Source organism: Lissotriton vulgaris, chromosome 4_1, assembly GCF_964263255.1.
Source record: "Lissotriton vulgaris chromosome 4_1, aLisVul1.2, whole genome shotgun sequence".
Classification (NCBI taxonomy): domain Eukaryota; kingdom Metazoa; phylum Chordata; class Amphibia; order Caudata; family Salamandridae; genus Lissotriton; species Lissotriton vulgaris.
The window spans coordinates 1,465,197,304-1,465,219,978 of NC_141691.1; the positions used below are offsets into that span (position 1 = coordinate 1,465,197,304).

Below are 22,675 nucleotides of genomic sequence, written 5' to 3' on the forward strand. Positions count from 1 at the left end.
CGCAAGTCGTTACCACGACTTGCGCTGTAGGGGTGCGGACTTAGGAATAGTTTAATTTACTATTCCAACACCAGCCTACGTACAGTAAGGAAGGTGTTGGAATAGTAAATCTACTATTCATTGTCCTTTAACACCCTCCAGCGCAAGTCGTGTTTACAACTTGCGTTCTAAAATACGCGTTGTAACGGTACTGTGGGGTAACATCCGCGCCGTAAAGGATGTTCCCCTTAGCAACACCACCCAACAGACCCTACTCACCTGGACCCCACTCGCGACTGAAGAAAGCCTAAAGACCATGTAGAGACTCCAATCCGGAGCACCTTCTCACCCCTGCCTGCCACACATCTTCTACAGGGCTGCCCCAGCCATCGCACCCAAGCTACGTCAAACCATCAACTGCTCCCTCAAGGCTGCCTCATTCCCTGACAACTGGAAGCATGTCAAAGCCAGCCCCCTCCTGAAGAAACATTACGCAGACCCGACAGACCTCACGAATTTCAGGCCCATCTCACTGCTTCCTTTCGTAGCCAAGGTCATCGAAAAGGCCGCCAACATCCAGCTAACACACTTCATCGAAGCCAGCAACATCCTAGACACCTCTCAATCCAGATTAGGTAGCAACCACAGCACCGAGACCGCCCTCCTCGCCGCCACATACGACATCCGCCCCCTCCACGACCAAGGCCAAACGGCAGCCCTCGCCCTCCTGGACCTATCATAGGCCTTCAACACGGTCTCCCACTGCACACTAGCCACCAGACTCCACGACACCGGCATCCAAGAAAAAGCCCGAAACTGGCTATGCTCATTCCTCACAGGCAGAACACAGAGAATAAGACTCCCGCCCTTCCTCTCAGAATCGACAGAGATCAGATGTGAAGTTCACCAAGGTTCCTCCATCAGCACCACCCTCTTCAAAGTCTACATGGCCCCCCTTGCAACCATCGTCAGAAACCCTGGTCTCAACATCGTCTCATACGCCAATGACACCCAGCTCATCCTCTCCATCACCAAGGAACCCAACATCACGAGGCGCAACTTCCAAGAAGGGATGAAAGCCGTCACAACCTGGAGGAAGAACAGGTGCCTGAAGGCAGAACACAGAGAATAAGACTCCCGCCCTTCCTCTCAGAATCGACAGAGATCAGATGTGAAGTTCACCAAGGTTCCTTCATCAGCACCACCCTCTTCAAAGTCTACATGGCCCCCCTTGCAACCATCGTCAGAAACCATGGACTCAACATCGTCTCATACGCCAATGACACCCAGCTCATCCTCTCCATCACCAAGGAACCCAACATCACGAGGCGCAACTTCCAAGAAGGGATAAAAGCCGTCACAACCTGGAGGAAGAACAGGTGCCTGAAGCTCAACTCAGAGAACAGAAGTTCTCATCATTGGCTCCACCCACTCCACTTGTGACGACACCTGGTGGCCCCCGGCCGTCAGAAATCCACCCACGCCGACGAACCATACGCGTAACCTCGGCATCATACTGGACTAATTTCTCACTATGAATCGCCAGATCAATGCTGTCACCTCTGCATGCTTTAACAGCCTCTGCATACTATGTTAGACATTCAAGTGGCTCCCCCTCCCTGGCTCCAGGAAAAGGGTCATGCATGCACTCGTCACCAGCAGATTTGACAACAGAAACGCCCTCTACTCAGGAATCACCAAAAAGCTACTCCTCAAACTCCAGACCGTTCTGAACGCCGCAGCCAGACTAATCCTTGATATCCCATGACACAACCACATCACCCAGCACCTCTGCAACCTCTACTGGCTTCTCATCTGAAGAAGAATAACTTTCAAACCTCACGCATGCCTACAAGGCCCTCCACAACATCGGACTTCAATACCTCAATGACCGAATTAGATCAATAAAACCTGATAAATTACAATTTGTATGTTTACGTTATGTCTATTGTGTCTTAAGTCCTATGTCAAACATTAGCTTTTCCACGCTCAGACCCAGCAATAATGAGCTATTCAAAATGACTTGGGGAATCTTCTGCAAACAGTGGTTATATTTTACCTTACTAACACCATGGACATACACAGCAGACTTAAGACTGCTCAACATGTCAGGACAAAACACATATGAGTAAATTAGACATAAATGTACAGCATTCAAGGGTGAGCAATAATAGAACCATTGGGGTCCAACTGAAAAGTTATGCAGAGTGCTTTTGTGGAGATGTGATAAGGTTTTGCTACTTCATCAAAGTTATTCTGTTTGTGAGTGTGGGTAATTCCAATGTTCTCCGCTTTTTCATCCTCCCAGAAACCCTCTTCTGTATCTGGATCTTGTCCCTGGGAGCATTTACCATACTCTGCAGCAAAGTCTTCAAGGCCCCTCAGATACGCCGCCTCATACATTTTAAGGAGTAGAACCAGGAATCAGCAGCTTGCAATCTGAGCTCACGTGACTCTGCTTAATAGAAGACTAAACATTCAATATCCCATTGGATTACTCATTTGTCTAACAGGAAAGTAAGCAGCAATGGTATCTGAACTGAAATATCTGCTTGGAAATACATTCTGAGCTAAACGACGGGTATCTTTTCATCCGCAATGAAGATAGTCACCTGCATTGCCAAATAGACTTTTAAGATGCCATTATAATGGCTGGACAGAGAGACCACTGCCATCATTGATAGATTCAAATCTTCAGAGAGAACCAGGAACACACACTTGGCAGCTCTAATTGGGCCCAACTTTCTGCTCCACTACTGCTGAACTAGACCTTTCCCTGCATTCATCCACATGGCCATTAGGTAGGTGGGTGATGAGTGGGGAATACAGCAGCTAAAGTGTGACAAAGTGTTACTCTGATGTAAGGAAGAGAAGGACACTGAGCCTGACACTAATGAAAATGGAGGGATGAGGGGCTTCCAGGTGAACTCTGATGTAGGACTGGATGGTAGGTAGTTCTGGGAGACAAAGAGGCACGGCCTGCTGCCTGCAGAAATACTGCAGACACTGCTTTAGTGGCAAGAGTGTATACAGGACACCACAAAGGCAGCCCACTTGTCAGAAAACATCACTCAAGCACACATAAATAATCCCCAGCAGACCAGTGGAACCAGAGGGGAAGATAGCTGACAAGTTCCTGTGTAGGAAAATAGACAAGGTACCTGAAATGCAATGCACTAAGGAAAGCTGTAGTTACAAAGCTCATAAGAAATTTGAGTGTAGCACCAATGTTTACTTCAATATAGGCACACATATTTCACAAGCCTAATTACAACAATTTGGCCATGTTTACATCTACTATCTAGTTAGGTTGGCAAAATGCTGTAACGCACAGGGGATGTGAGAAAAGTCACAGATCCCGCTTCTTTGAACGTCCAGCTCTCACCATTGGTGTCCAGTTGCAGACTAATCTCAGGTGGGAGTGTTCAGCTGTGAAGGTAATACAAAATGCTGAGGTAGTCTCTGTTGACTACTGCCACAATGCTGAGTACAATTTAGAACATAAACAAGAATCACTATACTCCAAAAAGCCTCGGAGGACCTTTGATGTAGTTTCTGAAGTGTGCAATAAATTTCTTTTTAGTTTCCATTTAGAATGGAGGGGAACAAACTCGCTTTTATCCTCATCCCCAAAGTTGAAACTTTAGATACTTTTTGAGCATAGAGTGTTTGAAAGTAAATGTCATTTATGAATGCTGGGAGAGCCACTTCTTATCTCTGTTATATTAAATCAAACATAAGAATTTTAGGCTATGTTTTTCACTATATGACGATATCATATTGTCTTGCAAAAATCCCACGCATTTGGAAAAGCAGATCTGGCGGCGAAGCCTTTTCCTACATCCCTCCTAAAGTGTGAAAGGACATATCACTACACATAAGAGCCTCTATCTCACTTCTTTATTCCACAAGAAGCTGAAGACCTGGCTTTTCCAGTAGTCCCATTAGGCCCTAGGTGAGTTTAGACTCACACCTGCCCAGCACATAAACACCCTCCCCGGTGATAGTGCGCTCTACGAATCTGCATAATATAACATCAGATAAAGTGCTTCTATCATTTTCTACCAACTACTAGATAATTATAGTATATTAGGCAGCAACTGGGAGTCACAAGGACGACAGAGGAAACCTTCCAAGTTTGATCTTTGCTTACCATGCAGCTGGTGGTCACTTTCTTTAGGGCAACAGTGTAGTAACTGCACATCAGGCATTTTCTTCTAGTGCGCTGAAAAAATAACAGAAAAAATAAAAAGGTTTGTATTAACACTGTATTTTACAGAAGGAACAGAATATTATAATAATATAGTTAATGCATACTGTTTTGTCAAAAAGGTTCCTGGTTGTTGTATCATTCAAACCGGGATAGTCCCTAAGATGTGGAAACACGCTATTGTGAAGCCTCTATTTTAGAAACCCCTTCGGTATTGGGACATTTCTGCCTCATATCACTACTACCCATTCAGGGGAAAGTTGCAGAAAAGCATGTCTTGCAGGTGGAGGAAAACAACATCACCAGACACAAATGGGGTTCTATCCAGGACATAGCACACAGTCAGCCCTTTTAATAATAACCGATAAACTAAAAATTATACTGGACTAAGAGGGCTCCGCCGCTATTCTCCTTTCAGACCTAAGTGTGGCGTTTGGCACCGTGGACCATAATATCGTAACTTAGAGACTAGGCAACATCGGTATCCTGGGCAAAGCAAAAAATTGGCTCAACTCCTTCCTAAGCAAAAGGTCATTCCAATGCATGGAATCTGCCAATTTCTCAGACACCTTTCTGGCTCCCCATGGAGTACCTCAAGGCTCGGCACTCAGCCCGTCCCTGTTTAATATTTACCTGAATCCTCTAGCATAAATTGTTCAGAAGTTCGGACTCACAATTGTGTCCTACACCGACGAAACACAATTGGTAGTCTCAGTGTCGTAGGCAGTTAACTCTAATCATTTTCAGCTGGTGCCATGCTTGGAAAAGATAGCCAAATGGATGGATAACTCCAATCTAAAACTGAACGGCAACAAACTGCCATGATGTTCCTGGACAACTGCCCAGGGCAGTGGTCGAGGATCAGCTGGCCAGGGGACTGGGGTGCCCCCCCCCACCCCCATTCCAAAGGTTTCCATAAAAGAACCTGGGGCTGTGGCAAGACCACAACCTTTCTATGGAAACTCAAGCCACAAAACTTTCCTCAGTTTGTTTCAGCATCATGAGGATGATCCGTAAGATCTTGAGCCTCTTCTCAGAACAGGCACGAAGAACAGTGGTCCAGGCCCTATTGATCTCAAGACTGGACTACGGCAATTCCTTGTATCTGTGTTCCCACATATATGTGACTGACAGGCTACAAGTTGTCAAGAACGCCGCGGCGAGGATGCTCCTGAAGATCCCTAGACAGGAGTCAGTAAGATCCTCATTGAAAAAACTGCACTGGCTCCCCATCCAATAAAGGCTGAGGTTTAAAGCTATATGTCTAGCTCACAGAGCCATGTATGATAGGGTTCCAGCCCTGTTAAAAACCATGGTCACCCCATATGTCCCTAATAGATCTCTCAGGTCCTCATCCGACTACCTCATGAACACCTTAAGCATAAAGAGATCTCGGTGTGGAGGGATATCCTTCTCACACCTTACTCCAAAGCTATGGAACTCTACGACCAAGGAACTGAGACTGATCAGAGCGGAGAGAAGTTTCAGGAAAAAACTCAAGACGTGGCTGTTTCCTTAAGTTCCCTCCTCTACACTAAGCCTCTACACTGTGTCGTCTCTCGGTAGCGCTGGCAAGCCCTTGGGCAGCCATGCGCTCTATAAATCCCACACACATAAACATAAATAAATATGTGTATTAGTTCGAGAACAGCCCACAGGTCCCTTCTTTAAATCTAATATTGAAAGGTGAAAGGGAGGAAAATAACATAATGCTGTGCAACTGAAAGGGTGTGTCTTGGCTCTGCTCCTCCCACATCTCATAAAAAGAAGATGGCCGATTTCAGCATGCACTGTTGCATTGTCTGCTAATCTCCTTCCCACAATCTGAATCATGAATCTTTGCAGATCCAAGAATGGGCAACGCAGACATGGGTCAGAGGAAGAAGAATGGTTTCAGAACGGGGTCAACTGATGCCCCTGAACCTGACCCCAGAAGCCACGAGATCTGGGTAATTGGCAACAAGAACAGTGAAGATACGACCAGAAAGTCATGTGTTCACTGACATATGCAATGAAATAACTCGACAAAGTGGACACAAGTAGAATGCATCTAAATGTAGACTTCGCAACCTGGCCTAGAACTAATACAAGGTCGAGCAGAGTTACTGAAGTGAAAGGAGGATCAACATCCTGAACACCATAGCAAGCACAGCGTAAACTCTCTCTCTAGACTTTAAAATGTCCCTCGATCTAGTCAGACTGAGGTCCAACTGTAAACAATTAGTCTAGTCAGACTGAGGTCCAACTGTAGACAAATAGTCTAGTCAGACTGAGATCCAACTGTAAACAATTAGTCTAGTCAGACTGAGGTCCAACTGCAAACAAATAGTCTAGTCAGACTGAGGTCCAACTGTAAACAAGTAGTCTAGTCAGACTGAGGTCCAACTGTAAACAAGTAGTCTAGTCAGACTGAGGTCCAACTGTAGACAAGTAGTCTAGTCAGACTGAGGTCCAACTGTAGACAAGTAGTCTAGTCAGACTGAGGTCCAATTGTAGACAAGTAGTCTAGTCAGACTGAGGTCCAACTGTAGACAAGTAGTCTAGTCAGACTGAGGTCCAACTGTAGACAAGTAGTCTAGTCAGACTGAGGTCCAACTGTAGACAAGTAGTCTAGTCAGACTGAGGTCCAATTGTAGACAAGTAGTCTAGTCAGACTGAGGTCCAACTGTAGACAAGCAGTCTAGTCAGACTGAGGTCCAATTGTAGACAAGTAGTCTAGTCAGACTGAGGTCCAACTGTAGACAAGTAGTCTAGTCAGACTGAGGTCCAATTGTAGACAAGTAGTCTAGTCAGACTGAGGTCCAACTGTAAACAAGTAGTCTAGTCAGACTGAGGTCCAACTGTAGACAAGTAGTCTAGTCAGACTGAGGTCCAACTGTAGACAAGTAGTCTAGTCAGACTGAGGTCCAACTGTAGACAAGTAGTTGGTATTCAGGAAAAAGAATGAGAATTGAGCTCTGCAAACATTTGTGAATACTTTTTTCAAATGATACTACTGTCTAGCAGAAAATGAGTTTGCCTTCATAGAAGAGGCTCACCGCCCAATTTTCAAAAGACAGATACTCGGGGAGGATTTATACCAGATGATCACAAAAATATGAAGCAACAGGATCTGGCATGGCATGATGATAATAACTAGGGGCACTAACTGCACCAGATGAAGACTCTCATCTTAATTCATACTACTGCATGCAAGCATTGAAAATCGTGGCCCAAAGGTAGTAATTAACTTTGTAAAGAGGTCACCTCATCACCAGTGAAAGACCACTCAGCACTACGAGCTCACAACAGAAGCAACCACGAACAAGACAGCAATGGTACTCTCAATTTTAATTCTGCAGCGACATTTGTGATTGCTTTTCTCACCAACATGGATATTCGAAAAGAATACTACTAATACTGCATAAAGAGACAGAGAGACAGAGATTAGTGATTATACTGCTCAGGCATAAGCAATTTATGGCCCTGAAGAGGGAATTATGGGAAAGTTGGCTGCGATTCCCATTCTCCCAGTTCCAGGGACTGCGATTGGTGTTTTATTCCCGTGTGTGACGAAACGGCATGCTCTAGCCCTTGCACGGGCCTATGTTGAGGAGCGCAGTGGGTTTGGCCAGCAAACGGCGTGTTCACGTTTTCTGAAGCTTTCCCCACCCACTTGCCACAGAAATACTCGTTTGCTCTGTGTCCAAAGTCGGCATGGTCCCCGGTCACTGATGATATAATACCTCTTATGCCAGCACCAGTGAACCAATCAGTGGGTGCATATGGCACAGTAGATGAATACCAAAATACAGCAATTCCCTGAAAACTGAGCTTTACAGAGCAGAGCACTTAACCCCAAATACCCTGAGCACAGAGGAGCACAAAATGAAAGACAGACATGAGAATGAGAGACAGGTGAACAATCCGGCTCCCTGCTTGATGGCAAATAACACCGTGAGGGTTGAAGGCCAATGAACGAGACAGCACCATCAGTTTGGGAGTAAGAACCTGACAGAAACTGTTAAATAATTATTATGGAAAGGCCTAGTATGTGGACACCTGTGCTATTGCAGTGCCCCTGGCAGCATGTGAATGCAATTCACAAATGACATTTACATGCCTGATCTTAGTGGAACCCTTAATATAGCAACTGGGGAACCCATTAATGAAAATCTTCCCTGGAAGCAGACTAGTGAAAATTGGTGTAAGTGCCTGTGAGAAGCAAGCCCAGAAGAAACTACTGGTAACACGGAAACCTGCTTATATAAAACATTACAAGAAAAAAGAAGTCTGCAGGAGAACGGAGTAGGGATCAACATAGTTAGCAAAGCACATGACAATGAAAGGTGATTTAGGTCGTCCACCATGGCACAGTGGTATAGTCCCCAGGCTCACTGGGGGCACTAGAATGCAACAATGAAATCTTAGCAAAGCACCACAGTGTACTATACTCCTTTCAGTTTTTCATAGGGGTTACATAGCTAATGCAGCTGCATTTCTGTTGGACATGAGCAGTTTCCTGTAGCTACCTATACCATATTGTATGCATCCATATTGCACAAAGTGAATGTATAGTTCATCATGTACTCGTTTAGCACTCTCTAAAAAGGTGAAGGCGCGAGGCTGAGCCACATACAAGATGGGTGCTTGACTGACAAATGGTTTCTGAAAGAGCCTTCGAAAGAAGCTGCACATTAGCCAGCACATCTTGCTGTACAGACATCTCTGACGCGTCCTATGAGGAGACAGCTGCTTGAAGTCCCACCGGATGTAAGCCTGTCAATTTCTCATGCAATGTACCTTGACTTGCACAGGAAGTGAATTGGCAGATCTAGATTTCTTTCAGCAAATAGATCTAGTGCTGAACAAGATTAGAACAGAGTGAAACTTAGAAATAGGTACGAGTACCATTTGCTATTCCCATTTTACTACTTCGCTGTCCCTTTTAGCTGCCTTGCAAAGCCTGCAATTTAACAACTGTGTCTTCTCATCGTACAGAACTAAGTATAACTTTCACTTTGCTAATTTCAATGGCTAGTGTGTTTACTCGCTATTAATCAGTTTATCCACGTGCTGCATCTCCTTATTTTAAAAAAACAATCAATTACGAATGCACAATGGTTCCTCGTCTGCATCCACTGTTGCATGAGTCACTTCCTCTCATGTCAATGATGACAGAGAATTATTGAAAGGTGTGTGAAGTGGCTTCTGTCACCATGTGATTTTGAGCGGTGACGTCAGCAAGATTAAACTGGTCACCGCACACTGTCAGTTCTGTCCTTAGGATGTTTCATGTATACAAAAAATAGCTAACAATTGATTGGAACAAAGTTGAAGATTACCTCTTCTGGAAGTGTGATGAGGTGAGACTGCCCACAAAAGAAAATGAAATTGTATTTTAGAATCTGAAAACTATGGCGCACAGGTTAAAATTCCCAATCACATTCAGTGTAAATTAAACCAATATTTTACTAGGCGCGTTGAAGTTCTTAGATACCAGTAACATTATTAGTGCACAAAAATCAAAGGTGATCCACCGAACACCGGATTTAATTTTTATGGACAACCTCATTCTCTCATCAATAGAAAGCCATCTGCTCATTGCAGTCAGCCACAGATCACTTCTGTTTGCACTATCCTGGGTTTAGCATATCTCAACATCCAGAGTTCAAAATTAATACCAGCAAGCCTAAATCACAATTATATTGGAAAGAAATGTTGACAATGGAGCTGATTCCGATCTGAGTCGGAAAGCTCTCCAACCAAGCCGCATCCAGAGTGTTTTCTGACCAAGCCGGAGTCCTGCAGTCCGACCGAGCGAGTACAATGCGGCCGTAAGCTGCCAGGACTTGGTTCGGTCGGACTCCCATAGAAGTCAATGGGAGTGTACGACGCGTACATGGGCTCCCTTTGACTGATTTTGTACGTCGCGCACAAGGGTGCCCCCTACGGTGGGTACGCGTCGGTGCCATCAGCACCGTACATGCCTGTGTTGGGGAGACCCTTGGGTCTCCCCCTGTGTGCGAGTCGTAAGGTGGTGGGTGACCGGGTGTACGATGCGGACCCCAAAAGGCAACTTCCTGGACGTGTTGCGAGCCAGACACTTCGGCTCGCACCAGCTATCCGACTCATGCATCGTACTGGCTCGGTCGTAATTCGCACCCATTGCACGGCACGGTCAGCTTACGGATGAGTCGTACGGAGCGGTTCGGACCCGGAAACGACTCGGTCAGTGAATTTCGTTTTGCTCACATCATACTTGCTCGCGCGTGCAGGTGTACGAGTCAGGTGGAAAAACCACGTACGGCTCAAATTTTTTCCGGCCCGATCGCGTTCGGTGCCCTTCCGACCCAGATCGGAATCGGCTCCTGAGTGTAACCTCCAGATGGATCACTGGCCAAGCAGCTGCGTTTGTCTACATCAAAATTTAGGAGACACAGCAAGGTGGCAATTCCAGCCCTGGATTAACAACTTCTGACCTGATGGAGTGAGATATGTACAAGGAATGCTACATGATCCTCATTTGATGAATTTCAGATACACACTTTCTATGTTTATTGCATGCTACTTGACAGATTTTCAAACTGCGCTTTGCAGTGCACTTGTATTACAAAACGTACTAGAACATTTATGTTTTGCCTATACTTATACGTTCTGCAAGGGGGTTACCTTCACTACTGTGGAGGAGCGTCACCCCACTGATGGAAGGTAGCAGACAAAAGAAAAAAATTAATGACAATAAAACTATTTTATTGTAATTTCATTTTTCACTTTCAGTCCGCGGAGTGTTGGGCGGGCAGGGCCATGTTGCAGCTCACACAGCAGGGGGAGGAGGAGTGGTAGGCACTGAAAGTGTACACACAATTTTTGCTACCTGAGAAATACAGTCAATGATGCTACATTACAATGTCCCTAGTAGCACCACTGGATAGGAGTGCTGGGCATATAAAAAATGTAATGGGCTGTCCTCACACACCACCAGGTGTCATGCTTCATCATAGGACAGCCCTCACTCTCTAAAAACCCGGTTTGATAGAGAGGGGGCCTACACCTGAATACAGGGAGGCACTTTTATTTATTTTTTGGAGGGTGGGGCGTGAATAGTGAGTTTTAAAAACCAATATAGCATCCAGATTACATTTAATTATTGGACACATTACTTGGTATTAAACTTTGAGATGTGGGGAATAGGGGAACTATTACCACATCACCAATGTAAAAGTTGTCATGTTTCTGCCTATGGCTCTACTGAGTCTGCGGTATTCTTCAGGACGAACAAACGGGCTCCTTATGTGGCAATGTTGTACTAGGAATTGCCTCGCTGTTAGGGTGACTTCTGTCTACCTCTAACCTAAAGTTTAGTTCATAGGTACCTGTGGATACATAAATGATTGTTTAAGATGCCTTAATTATATGGAGGACATAAGTAACGTTATATATATAATGCTTGCGCAGCATTACATGCTTGTGTGATGTTGTGATACTGCAAATGTGAGGTAATACTAAAAGCATTTCTTTACTTAATTGTAGGACCAGCTCACAATCTTAACCCAACGTAGGATCTTCAATGCCCAGGGGAAACTACAAATTCAAAGAGTCTTAGAAAAGACAATGCACGTCATCATCTCCTTTACCTTACCATCACTCTTGAGGATATGTAAAAAATATACAAACTAGGCGTAAACTAAAGATGTCGGATGAAACCTTTTGCCAGGCCCAAACCTTCCTTTGTAATACTTATAAGTCACCCATAGGGTAGCCCCTAACCATCTCATAGGACAGGATGCGCTGCATTTAAAAAGTTGAACATATACTTTTAGGTTTTACATGTTCTGGTAGCGAAAACTCACAAATATGTTTTCGACTATTGCAAGGCCTACCTCTCCCAAATGATGCCATTGGGTTACCTATTACTTTTAACAAATTATAAAATTTACTTGGGAACCTGTAGGAATGCCTTGTCTGGTGTCCGCATATTTGTAATTTAAAACCCTCTTCAATGGTAAAGTCATATGTTAAGTCACAGTTCTGAAAATGCCACTTTTAGAAAGTTGGAATTTTCTTGTTCTAACCATTTAGTGCCTGCAGCCTGTTTCCTGGGTCATATGTATGGGAAAAATTCACAAAGCCAACTGCCAACTGGACCTAGATAGTCACACAATAGAGGGTTTGGATGTTGGCAGGATGGGCCATCCTGAGTTGATGAGATGGTCGAAGGTGTCACCTGCCACACTTGCTCTTCAAAGGCACTCCCCCAGCTCTCACACTAAGGACTTTGCACTAGCCTATTGTGCCTGAAGAGAGACTGGGACCAGTGGAGGGAGGTAGGAAAGTCCCAACACTTCTGTAGGGGGAAGACTCCAAAAGTTGCTTCCACTTAAAAGTGAGCACCAGCTATAAACATAGGACTCTCAGACCCACTCTTCAGTACACTCCTGAACCTGGGGATACTACAGAGGAAGGACTGCCCTGATTCCAGAGGATGCCTTGCTGCTTGTGGCCTGCCCTGCTGTCTGAGAAGGAAAGGAAGACTGGACCAGGAACCTTCATCCCAGGTGAAAGTGACTCCAATGGTCAGTCGACTGACCTATTCTGAGATACACTGACACAACAAACTCCAGAGACCTCTCTGCAACTGCCCAGCTAACCTGCTGTACTGGACCTGCCTGGACCTGCAACAGGACCTGCCTGAGCCAACCTGCTGGCCTCTTTTGGAGTGAGTCCCCAATCCCCAAGAGCTGCCCTCTAGGTCCTGGACCCCTTGGCATCGCAACAGTTGAGCTTCCTCTAGAAAAAAAGGAGAAATCCTTTAGTTTAAGGTTCTTTGCGACCACGAACAGTCTCATTCGTGCTATGATCTTGCCACCAACACCGACCGCCAACACGAAGCTTCAGTGAACCAGACTCTTTGCACTACAGCGACCGAAAGCAATGACCAGCAATGTGAGATCTGCACTTCACCCTATAGCATTGATAGCCTGTGGTGGCTGCCAACGCAAAGCTCCAGCAATGACCATCCCCACCGCCCGACAAGATATTCGTGCTACAGCGACGACCATCTGCTATGCCCAGCCTACTTTTCGCTCTACAGCAGTGACTATCACCTCACGGGCTCCTCCACTGTGAACTCGACTCTTCATGCTGGACTTTAGAAGGTAACTTTTTAAGAAGGACTAACCTGGTCCCTGTATCCTACCCATGCACCATCACGGACAGCCTGAACCATGGAGGTCAGTTAGTGGTCACAGCTGCGACCCTTAGTTTGCCCCTTGCTACCTCTGGCAGCACTGCCTTTGAGACCCCTGGCTTCAGAGGTGGCAAAATCAGTGCATGGAACACAGGAGCCGCTAACACTAATGGACGTTATTTGGATCTCCATTTTCAGGGTTTTCTGTCATATTTTTATTACAAAAATATTGAATAATAATATTCATTATTAGTTTAATAAACAATTGACTATAATCAGCTGGAATATGACCCTATCTGACAGCTAAAGTAAGAAAAAAATGCCTTTTAATGTATGTTGTATGCATGCTCGTGTGTGTATGTTTAAGCATGTGCGTGTGTGTGTATGTGACTCAAAGTAAAGGTCAAATGGTGTGTGATGTCACTTCCACTACCCCAGGCATTTTGGTAAATTGATACCCATGGCCTTAACTTGTGACTTTCACCCAATCTCGCACAAATCAGATAACCATAAGTGGTGCTTTGTGCTTTTAGGCGCTATACTTACCTTAAATCTTTGACATTTCATATCTCTGGTTCTACTGATTAGATTTTTGTCGTTTGGGTGTCAAATAATTTATTACATTTTACTCTATTTTCTTTTTAATTGGTGTGAGATTTTTCTTGGGTTGTGTTTTCACTTTATTGCTGTTTGTGTGCTACATAAATTCTTTACTCATAGTCTCAAAGTTAAGCCTGACTGCTTTTGTGCAAAGCTACCAGAGGGTTTGTGGTGCACTATGACAAGGATGTGGCTGTTGCTTGAGAAGAGCTCACACCCCCTCAACCAACAACTCAATTTCTCACACTAGGATATCCCAAACACAAAGCATGGGGGAAGGATATTCATCATAGGTTGCTTAGAAGTGCACAAGAGTGCATTAACTCAATGGGAGGAACAAGTAAGGTCAGCTGATTGTCATTTGCATGCAGCAAGATACTGTCTGACAAAATGAACCTTGAGCTCTTAATGAATTAATGTGAAGATGGAGAGGGTTTATTTTCAGAGGGAAATGGGAACACTTGCATTTTGATCTTCTCAGTTTACACTTTGAAACTTCTTTCTGGCCAATGCATGTGGTGCAGAGGCCAAATAGAGGATGTGTTCACCAGTCAATCCAACTACTTGTTTCTAACAGATCTGAATAGCAAGCTGTATGTTTTGAACGTCATGTGCACTTAGATGGGAGCCATGGGCTTAACAATACAGTAGTCACAGACAACCTTTCAGTAAAATGTGTTATTTTCAGTTATATCTCCTGTCCACTTCACATTTCATCATGGAACATGGCTGTTTTCAAGTTCACTAAAGACCAATAAATATAGTAACCTTCAGGTTTAACATTTCCCCACTTTTCCCTTGAGAAGTGCATGGTGGCATTGCAGAGTTTGGGGAAATATTGGGCTTGGATTATAAACCGGTTTCGCATTCTCCAAGGCTAAGAGTACAGTACTATACAATAAGACAAAAAGGCCTAGTAAGAGCATATCCTGTCCAGTTCCCGCCTTCTCCCCTACTGAAAGTCTGTTTCTCTCAAAATAGGATGTGAGCCCTCACTCAACCTGAGTGAGGGCTCAACCACAAACACATTCTTGATAGGTCCTTGATCCATTGGGACTCTCCGATCCCTGTGATCCCTTTTCTCTTTGCCTAAATTGCCACCTGCTTTAGCAGACCCCACCACCCTATTCTCCACCCAGGAAGAATACATTATTCCATGAAGGTAATGGTGGCCTGTTTGGTGCTTTCTGGCTGCATGTCCCTGAAATAGTAAGCCCTTCTCTTGTAAGGAGTTGCCCGGTTCAGTTCCTTAAACTACCCTGTCTGTTCGCGACCCAGCCCACAAGGGAGGACCTGAATGAAATGAAATTAAAAATGAAATGAAAAGGGGATTTGTAAAGCGCGGCTGCTGCCCAAGGGCGTCCAAGCGCTAAGAAGAGGGCATAATACTCTGAGGGGCTGGGGATGAGTTAGTTTCTGAAGAGAAAGGTTTTCAGTTCTTTACGGAAGGAAGAAAGGCTCTGGTTGGATCTTAGGGAGAGAGGAAGGGAGTTCCAGAGCTTGGCGGCATTGAGCTCGAAAGACCTGCCTCCAGCCCTGGACCTTTTGATTCGAGGGATTGCGGCAAGACAGGCATTCGCTGAAAGAAGTTATTTACCGGGGCAGTAGGGGGTAAGAAGAGAGTGGTTGATTTCAGGGCTGGCTCTATAGAAGGCCTGATGGGAAATACAGAGGGCCTTAAATTTTATTCTGTTTCTGACAGGGAGCCAGTGGAGAGATCGGATCCCTGCTTTGACTGATTCTCTGCGGGGTATCTGGAGTAGGGTGCGGGCCGCGCAATTCTGGGTCCGTTGGAGCTTATCCAGTACGTATTCTGGAGCACCCAAGTAGAGGACGTTGTTAAAGTCAAGCCGAGACTGAATGAGGCCTTAATGACAACTTGTCTGGCTTCGAGAGGTAAGATTGGAAGAATATTTCTTAGCAACCGGATTAACCCGAAGCAGGTTGCTGATGTTTTTGTTGCCTGAGTGTTAAGAGTACGGGTTTTATCTAGCCAGACTCCTAGGCTCTTGAAGTCCTCCTTCGGAGATGGGGGTGTACCCAGACTGGGGGGCCATAACTGATTAATAGTGGTGGGGGAGGGGGGACCGAGAAGCATATTCTCGGTTTTGTCACCGTTCAGTTTTAAGGAGGATGCCGTCATCCATCTTCCTACTTCCGCCATACAGGCGGCCAAATTGATCTGTGGGTGCCCACCGTTCTTATGTGCCAGGGAGACCACGAGCTGGGTGTCGTCCGCATATGATATGATCTTGATGCCATATTGACGGACGACTCCAGCCAGTGGTCTCATGTACACGTTGAACAGCGTGGGGCTTAAGAAGGAGCCCTGAGGCACCCCACAGCTCATAGGTTTAATTGTGGAACAGGAGTCGCCATCAAAGACCTGGAAAGTCCTTCCGCTCAAAAAGGTCTTTAGCCAGATAAGGGCATCTCTGGAGACTCCCAGATCGTACAGTCGTCGCACCAGAGTTTTATTGCATACCGTATCAAACACGGCACTAAGGTCGAGGAGGACCACTGCCACTGATCCACCTCGATCTAAGATCCTCCTGGATTCTTCCACCACGGCTAGAAGGCCCGTTTCGGTGCCGTGTTTTGGGCGGAATCCTGTTTGGGTGGTATCCAATAGAAGGTTTTCTTCCAGGTGTTTTGTTAGATGGAGGTTTACATGCTTCTCTAGTATTTTACTTGCCCAGGGTACAAGGAGATGGGACGATAGTTGTTGGGATCGTTCAAATCGAGATTAGGTTTTTTCACTAGCGCCTTCACCATCGCCTGTTTCCAGATGGGAGGTACAACTCCTTTTTGTAATGAGCTGTTCAGTAGCTCTGTAAGGGTAGGGAAGATGGCTTGGCTGACCTGACACAAAGAATCTATTCTTGGCCTTTGCCCAGCAGTGTAAGTGGGGAGGTACACTGATTTTTATTCTGGGACCTGTGGGCAAACTCACTTGCCCACCCAAACTCACCACCTTGCCAACCAAGGAAGTGCACAGCTTTCTGGTGCATGGGTGAGAGTATGTCAACCCCATTCCAGAGCGCATGTATATGGGCCAGCTACAGAAGCCAGCAAAGCTTTATAAAGGGGTAATGTGACTGCATTTCATTTGATCTGCGAGGAGGTGAACGGTTGAATAAAAGATACCCTTCTGAGAGGTCAACATGGAGATCAGAGGAGAAAATGCTTCTACCTTTTATGTGCGACAGTTCCATATATTGGAAGTTAGTAGGTAAGACTTCATTCTCTTAAATAAAACACTCAATAGAAATCTGAGATTTTGCAGCTTCTTCCTCATGGGATCTTTGAAGGAAGATTCAGAGTCAAGTGAATATGGAAAGAGTGGTAAAGCTATCCATGGGCACATCAGTGTACTTGTTATGTTATGTTATGTTATGTTAAGTGTTGCTTATAAAGCGCACTGACACCGAAGCTTCCTGGCGCTGGTAGACAGAACAGAATGAGGGGAAGGTAGGAGGAACAGAGTCTACGTGGAAGTGGGAAAGAGGTGAGTTTTAAGCATTTTCCTAAATTTGAGAAAAGAGGAGCAGGATTTAATAGAGGGAGGGAGGTGGTTCCAGAGCCCAGGGGCTAGATGAGAGAACCGGCGTCCGCCGAATCTCTTAGTTTTGGTCCTGGGGGTGATCAGCAAGTCGCGGTGGGCGGATCGAAGATTACGTGTAGGGCAGTAAGGGCGGATGATAGATTTTAGGAAAACAGGGGAAGGGCAATGAAGTGCCTTGAAGGTGAGACAAGCTACTTTAAAGGCAGCCCTTCGCTCAACCGGGAGCCAATGCAGGTTCGTAAGTAAAGGTTTAGCTGATTGCCATCTAGGTGTTCCATGGATCAGGCGGGCAGCCTGGTTCTGAACGATTTGAAGGCGTTGAGTCAGGTAATGGGGCAGACCGTGGTAGATGGCATTGGAAAAATCCAAACGGGAGAGTACCAGCGAGATAACAGTTTGGGTGAGTGCTGCCGGGGGAAGAAGGTGGCGGATTTTGCGGATCCTCCGAAGTTGGAACATGCAGGAGGATACCACCGCTCCCACCTGAGCACTGAGAGAAAGCTCGGTGTCAATAATGACGCCCAGACTTTTTACTGATTTTGCTGGGATGGGGGGGGAGCCAAACTCTGGAGGCCAGAACTGTGGGCCCCAGTAGGTGGAACTGAGTCCGGGAAGTAGGAGCTCAGTTTTTCCGGGGTTCAACTTCAGTTGGTTCTGGTTCATCCAGAGTTGGATATGGGTCATGGCTCCATGAAAAGTTGTAATGGCATTTGGTGAGTTGAGGGGGAAGATGATTTGGAGATCGTCAGCATAGTTATAGGTGACGATGTCCCATTTCAGAAACGATTGAATGAGTGGCCGGAGGTAAAGATTAAAGAGGAGCGGGGAGAGGGAAGAGCCTTGGGGAACACCACAGGATGTGAGAGTTTTTTTTGCAGTGTAGGGATCAAGGCGGACCGCCTGTGTTCTCCCCGTGAGGAAAGACCTGACCCACTCGAGGGCAACGCCCTCGAGTGGGTCTACTTTGTCTACTTTGAGCATTGCTAAGGTTAAACCGCAGATAAACATCAAACCTTCAGGTTTGTACAGTGCTGAACAGGCCTCTTTATCGCTGGACGTTATTGTTGGATGACTTATATGTCATTGGCCTATAAGAGTCAAAAGGGCAAGTGTCAGATATCAGACACTTCCATTGATTTGCAGCACACCCCTAAGAACAATGCTCTATCACATTATATTTATCCTCCTTAACCACATTGCTGCAGCGGTAATTTTTCCACTGTGCGGCAATTTACAAAAACCTGCGTTACATGACGAGCTCAGCTCGTCATCCGCACACGACCACCGTGGCTGATGACGAGCTGAGCTTGTCATCAGCAGCGAAGGGGTTAAGGAAGTTTCCCTGAAAAATACAAATTAATTTGATTACAAATGTGCTTTCAACCAAATATGGATATTACGCCCTACTTCAATATAAAACTGACAAGCACAAAATTCTTACTTATCACCAGTAATAAGAGACAAGTTAAACTCCCTTAAAAGCTCAGCAACCTGAACCATTAAAATGGAAGGCGGCACTCACCCAACTCTCAGAAAGTATCAAATTCACTAGATTCATAAAGCACAAATGTTGTATAAAAATCCAAGTCGTAATGAAGACCCAGACAACATGGTGTTAACTATCACTCCTGCTCAAAATAGATGCCCACCTATTTGAAACAAACTTGACAATGAGTCAATTACCTCGGCCTCTCCTACTTGAAGACTAGCAATGTCATACTCTCCAGTGTCTCAACATGAAGCATGTACCTCAACAAGGAGCAATGCATGGCGGCTCCCACCATATCAAAGGACTAAAGCAATGAGACCAAATTGTCCTGTCCTAAAAGGACCTCACTAGCCAATTTTGCAGGCCTGCGTGAGTGTATACTGTCACATATAAAGGCTATAAGGGCCAAAGCAGCACCTTACCTGTGATAAGACCGATTCCAGGAGGACTCTCAAGATAAGAAGATCATAAAACACCATAAGTCTCCAACCTTTTAAGTACTAAGATCTACTTTTGTTCAATGAAAGTCATTCCGAGCTACTAATAGTAGTGACGTCCCCTTCTAATATGGTCAACAGTGATAACATCCGTACATTAAGCTGGGTTGCCATCAGTAAAGTAAAAAAATATCGATTTGAAATGCCTCTACATGGGTATTGCATAAAAGCCATAGTTGCAATCTCCCTGGCACCAAGCTAATACAAGGAGTAATAAATCACTCCAACTTAAATAGAAGCTTTAAATACATTTTGAAAACTCAACCCTTTTTTTCTAAACATCAGCTTATGAGTAATAAAAATATACACATTTTCATCTTGACTACATGTTTTTTCACTTTTTGTATACATAATATAATTAGGGCTCCCGGTTTTATGGTATTTATTTTTTCACATTGTATTTATCCATATTTACTTTTTGGGCATCTTATTGGCATTTTTCCGTATTTATTTTGTGCTTTAATAATAAATGGAGTACAAACATGATGTGTTTTTACATTTATTTAACTGATAAATATGCACTCATACTTTAATGCCTGTTGCGTTTTAGCAATTAAGCAGCCAATATAGCAGAAAACTACATCCACATGTAAATATTAGCAATATAAACAAATATATGTTAACATATACCTACATTTAAGTAAATCCCATTCTGTTTTTTAACTTCCTGTGCTGTCTCCCTGCTCAGATGTTGGCTTGGAATTCATGTAGGACAGTGTCGAAAGTCACTCACGAAAAGCACATTTTGTCTGTATTTTTCTGCTGTTAAAACTAAATACAAACAGAAAACAAATTGTTTTCTGTCTGTATCTATCAAAATCAGTAAAAACGGAAAACTGGGAGCCTTAATTATAATTCAACCAAGCAAAAGCTTCGGTAATACTACGCTGGGCTGCACCCAGGAGAGGTACTCGGAGGCACCTGGAGAGGGACTGGTAGCTCACGAGCTACTCGTTGGAGACGCCTGCACCAGACTGTGCAGAAAAGACAGTATGAGAAAACCATCCTTTCTAAACGGTGTCCCAAAGACCTGGAACTTTTTGCGCTCCCTTTAAGCCCTGGCAGCAGTTCTTCCTCAGAGCACAACTGCAGTGCAGTTTTATGCGGCCCCAAGCTTCTTCATGCACATCTTTCCACAGTGCTGTTTCAAAGAGCACTCGCAGCTCCCCATTCATGCAATCCCTCCCCTAACTGCTCAAGTCTCTCTTTTTCTAGGCACCGCTGCCCTGTCAATACCAGTGAGATTTACTTGCTGCAACAAATGCTTGTGCATGAGTGGTAGATCGAGCCATTAGGTTTGAAAAGGATCTTAGGACTCACTAGAACTTGTGGCTCCATGGCTTCCCAATTTATGGTAGGGAGAAGGAAGTAAGACACATTAATAGATAGGAAGAAGAAGAATCGTGGGTACACCAATCCCCCGGAAAGACTTGAAAAAGGAGGAACTTTAGACCTATTAAAAGTCAGGGTGGTTAGTAAGATGGGAGGTGTCAGCTAAGCAGAACCAATGAACAGCCTAACTGATGATTACTACTAGCGGGAATGTTCATCCTTGAATTTACAACTTGAACATTCCCAACTTGCAGAGTAACGACCAGGGCTGCCGAAAAGTCGGTGGGAGTTAGGAGCTGGGAGCTCTGTCCAGTCACAGATGGAGTTGGAAGCTCCCAATCTCAAGGCCTGGATTGCGGCGGGATGTTTTACTCCTACTCTGGCAGACCACACACAGTCATCAGTTTGTGTGAAAAGAAAAAGAAGAAAGAAATAACAAAGAGAACCCTCTCCAGTAACCATAGGCACATCCCTTGAAAGACAGCTGTTGGCCTTTCTCCAACTGCCATGCCACCTGCACAAAATTAGACAGCTATACAAACGATATTTGAGCGCTCTCCCTTGTACAACTATATGAAGTGGATCATTCGCTGCAAATTACATCATTTGTCAGATGGTTGGGTGAGTAGAAATCCTTGTAAATGACATGGCAGAACTAAAATTTAAAGTGAAGGGATATAGGAGGCAGTCAGACAGACGAGTTGAAGACTCCAAAGGATGATCCCGACTTAATAATATAAGGTTTGTGGAGCTTCCAGAGTGGGTGGAGGGCAATGCGCCTTAGCATTTTATCAAGCAATGCATCAAGACATTGTTGAGGGTGATATAATTGTCACCAGTTTTATAGGGGAAGGAGCTCATAGAACCAAGGTCCCTGTGCCAACCCTGGGGGCCCACCCAGAGCAATAATAGACAGAATCCTTAAATTTAAGGACAAGGACATCATCCTTCAGTATACAAAACAATGGAGAATTTAAGTATGAAGACAAGACCGTACAGGTATTCCCAGATTATACTCAAAGAGTTCAGATTCTAAGGCAAACATGTAATTCTTTGAAATACAAACTCAGCAGGATCACCCTAAAATATATGTTGTTGTTTCTACTCATAACTCCGGATTATTCATGAGGGAAAACCCTGCTCTTTAGCTCTCGAGATGACCTATGGATATTACTGAAGTTAGGTGACCCAGACGGACAGAGCCCAGCTAGAGCCCATTGATGGAACATGAGATCTGTGGGTGGCAGTCAACCCTTTGATCAATATTCATGTGCTTATGGATGCCCAATAGTACGGTGCAGGGAGGTAGGGTTTGGGAGCAACTGTCAGAGAGGTAGTACTCTGGAGACTTGTAGTGCGTACAGTATTAGTTAGAGATTTTTGGTGCTATGGAACAAGTAAAGGAAATAAGAACCAGAAGTGTGTGTACACCACAGTTACAGCTAGTGCACCCTATTGGGTGTGGGTAGCGAGGCATAGAAACATCTTCTCCATGTGTGGAAAATGTTTAATATTTTACTTGGCAGAAGCAACAGCCATTTTGTCTGTGGTGTCCATTTTGTTTCCTTCGTAATTCTCCCGTCCTTTGCTGCTCGTCTTTTTCTGAGTGTGCTATCTATTTTAGTTGACTTCCTGACTCAGCTAAAAGCAATGTACGTGCTGAGAGTTTGTAGCTGCCAGTATTGACAATCATTTACTGCTGCCATAAACATTTCTGCTACCCCTCCCACTTTGCTGACCATGTAGTTTTCATCTGCCCTTGTTTGCTGATAACTATTCCTAAAACGTGTTCTTGCGATTTCTGTTCACGTGCTTACACTGCACAAAACCTGTA

General features: G+C 44.8%; 1 protein-coding gene across 2 annotated transcripts in view; it reads right to left on the reverse strand.

The window, feature by feature from the left end:
• The window catches only part of CCDC178 (coiled-coil domain containing 178), a 1,232,457-nt gene that overhangs the window by 1,126,044 nt on the left and 83,738 nt on the right, over nt 1–22,675 (reverse strand). For both annotated transcript variants that reach the window (XM_086966951.1, XM_086966950.1), the window contains exon 2: nt 4,133–4,204. In XM_086966951.1, the coding sequence (XP_086823077.1) occupies nt 4,133–4,190 (58 nt within the window). In that variant the 5' untranslated portion in view covers nt 4,191–4,204. The remainder of the gene's footprint in view (nt 1–4,132; nt 4,205–22,675) is intronic.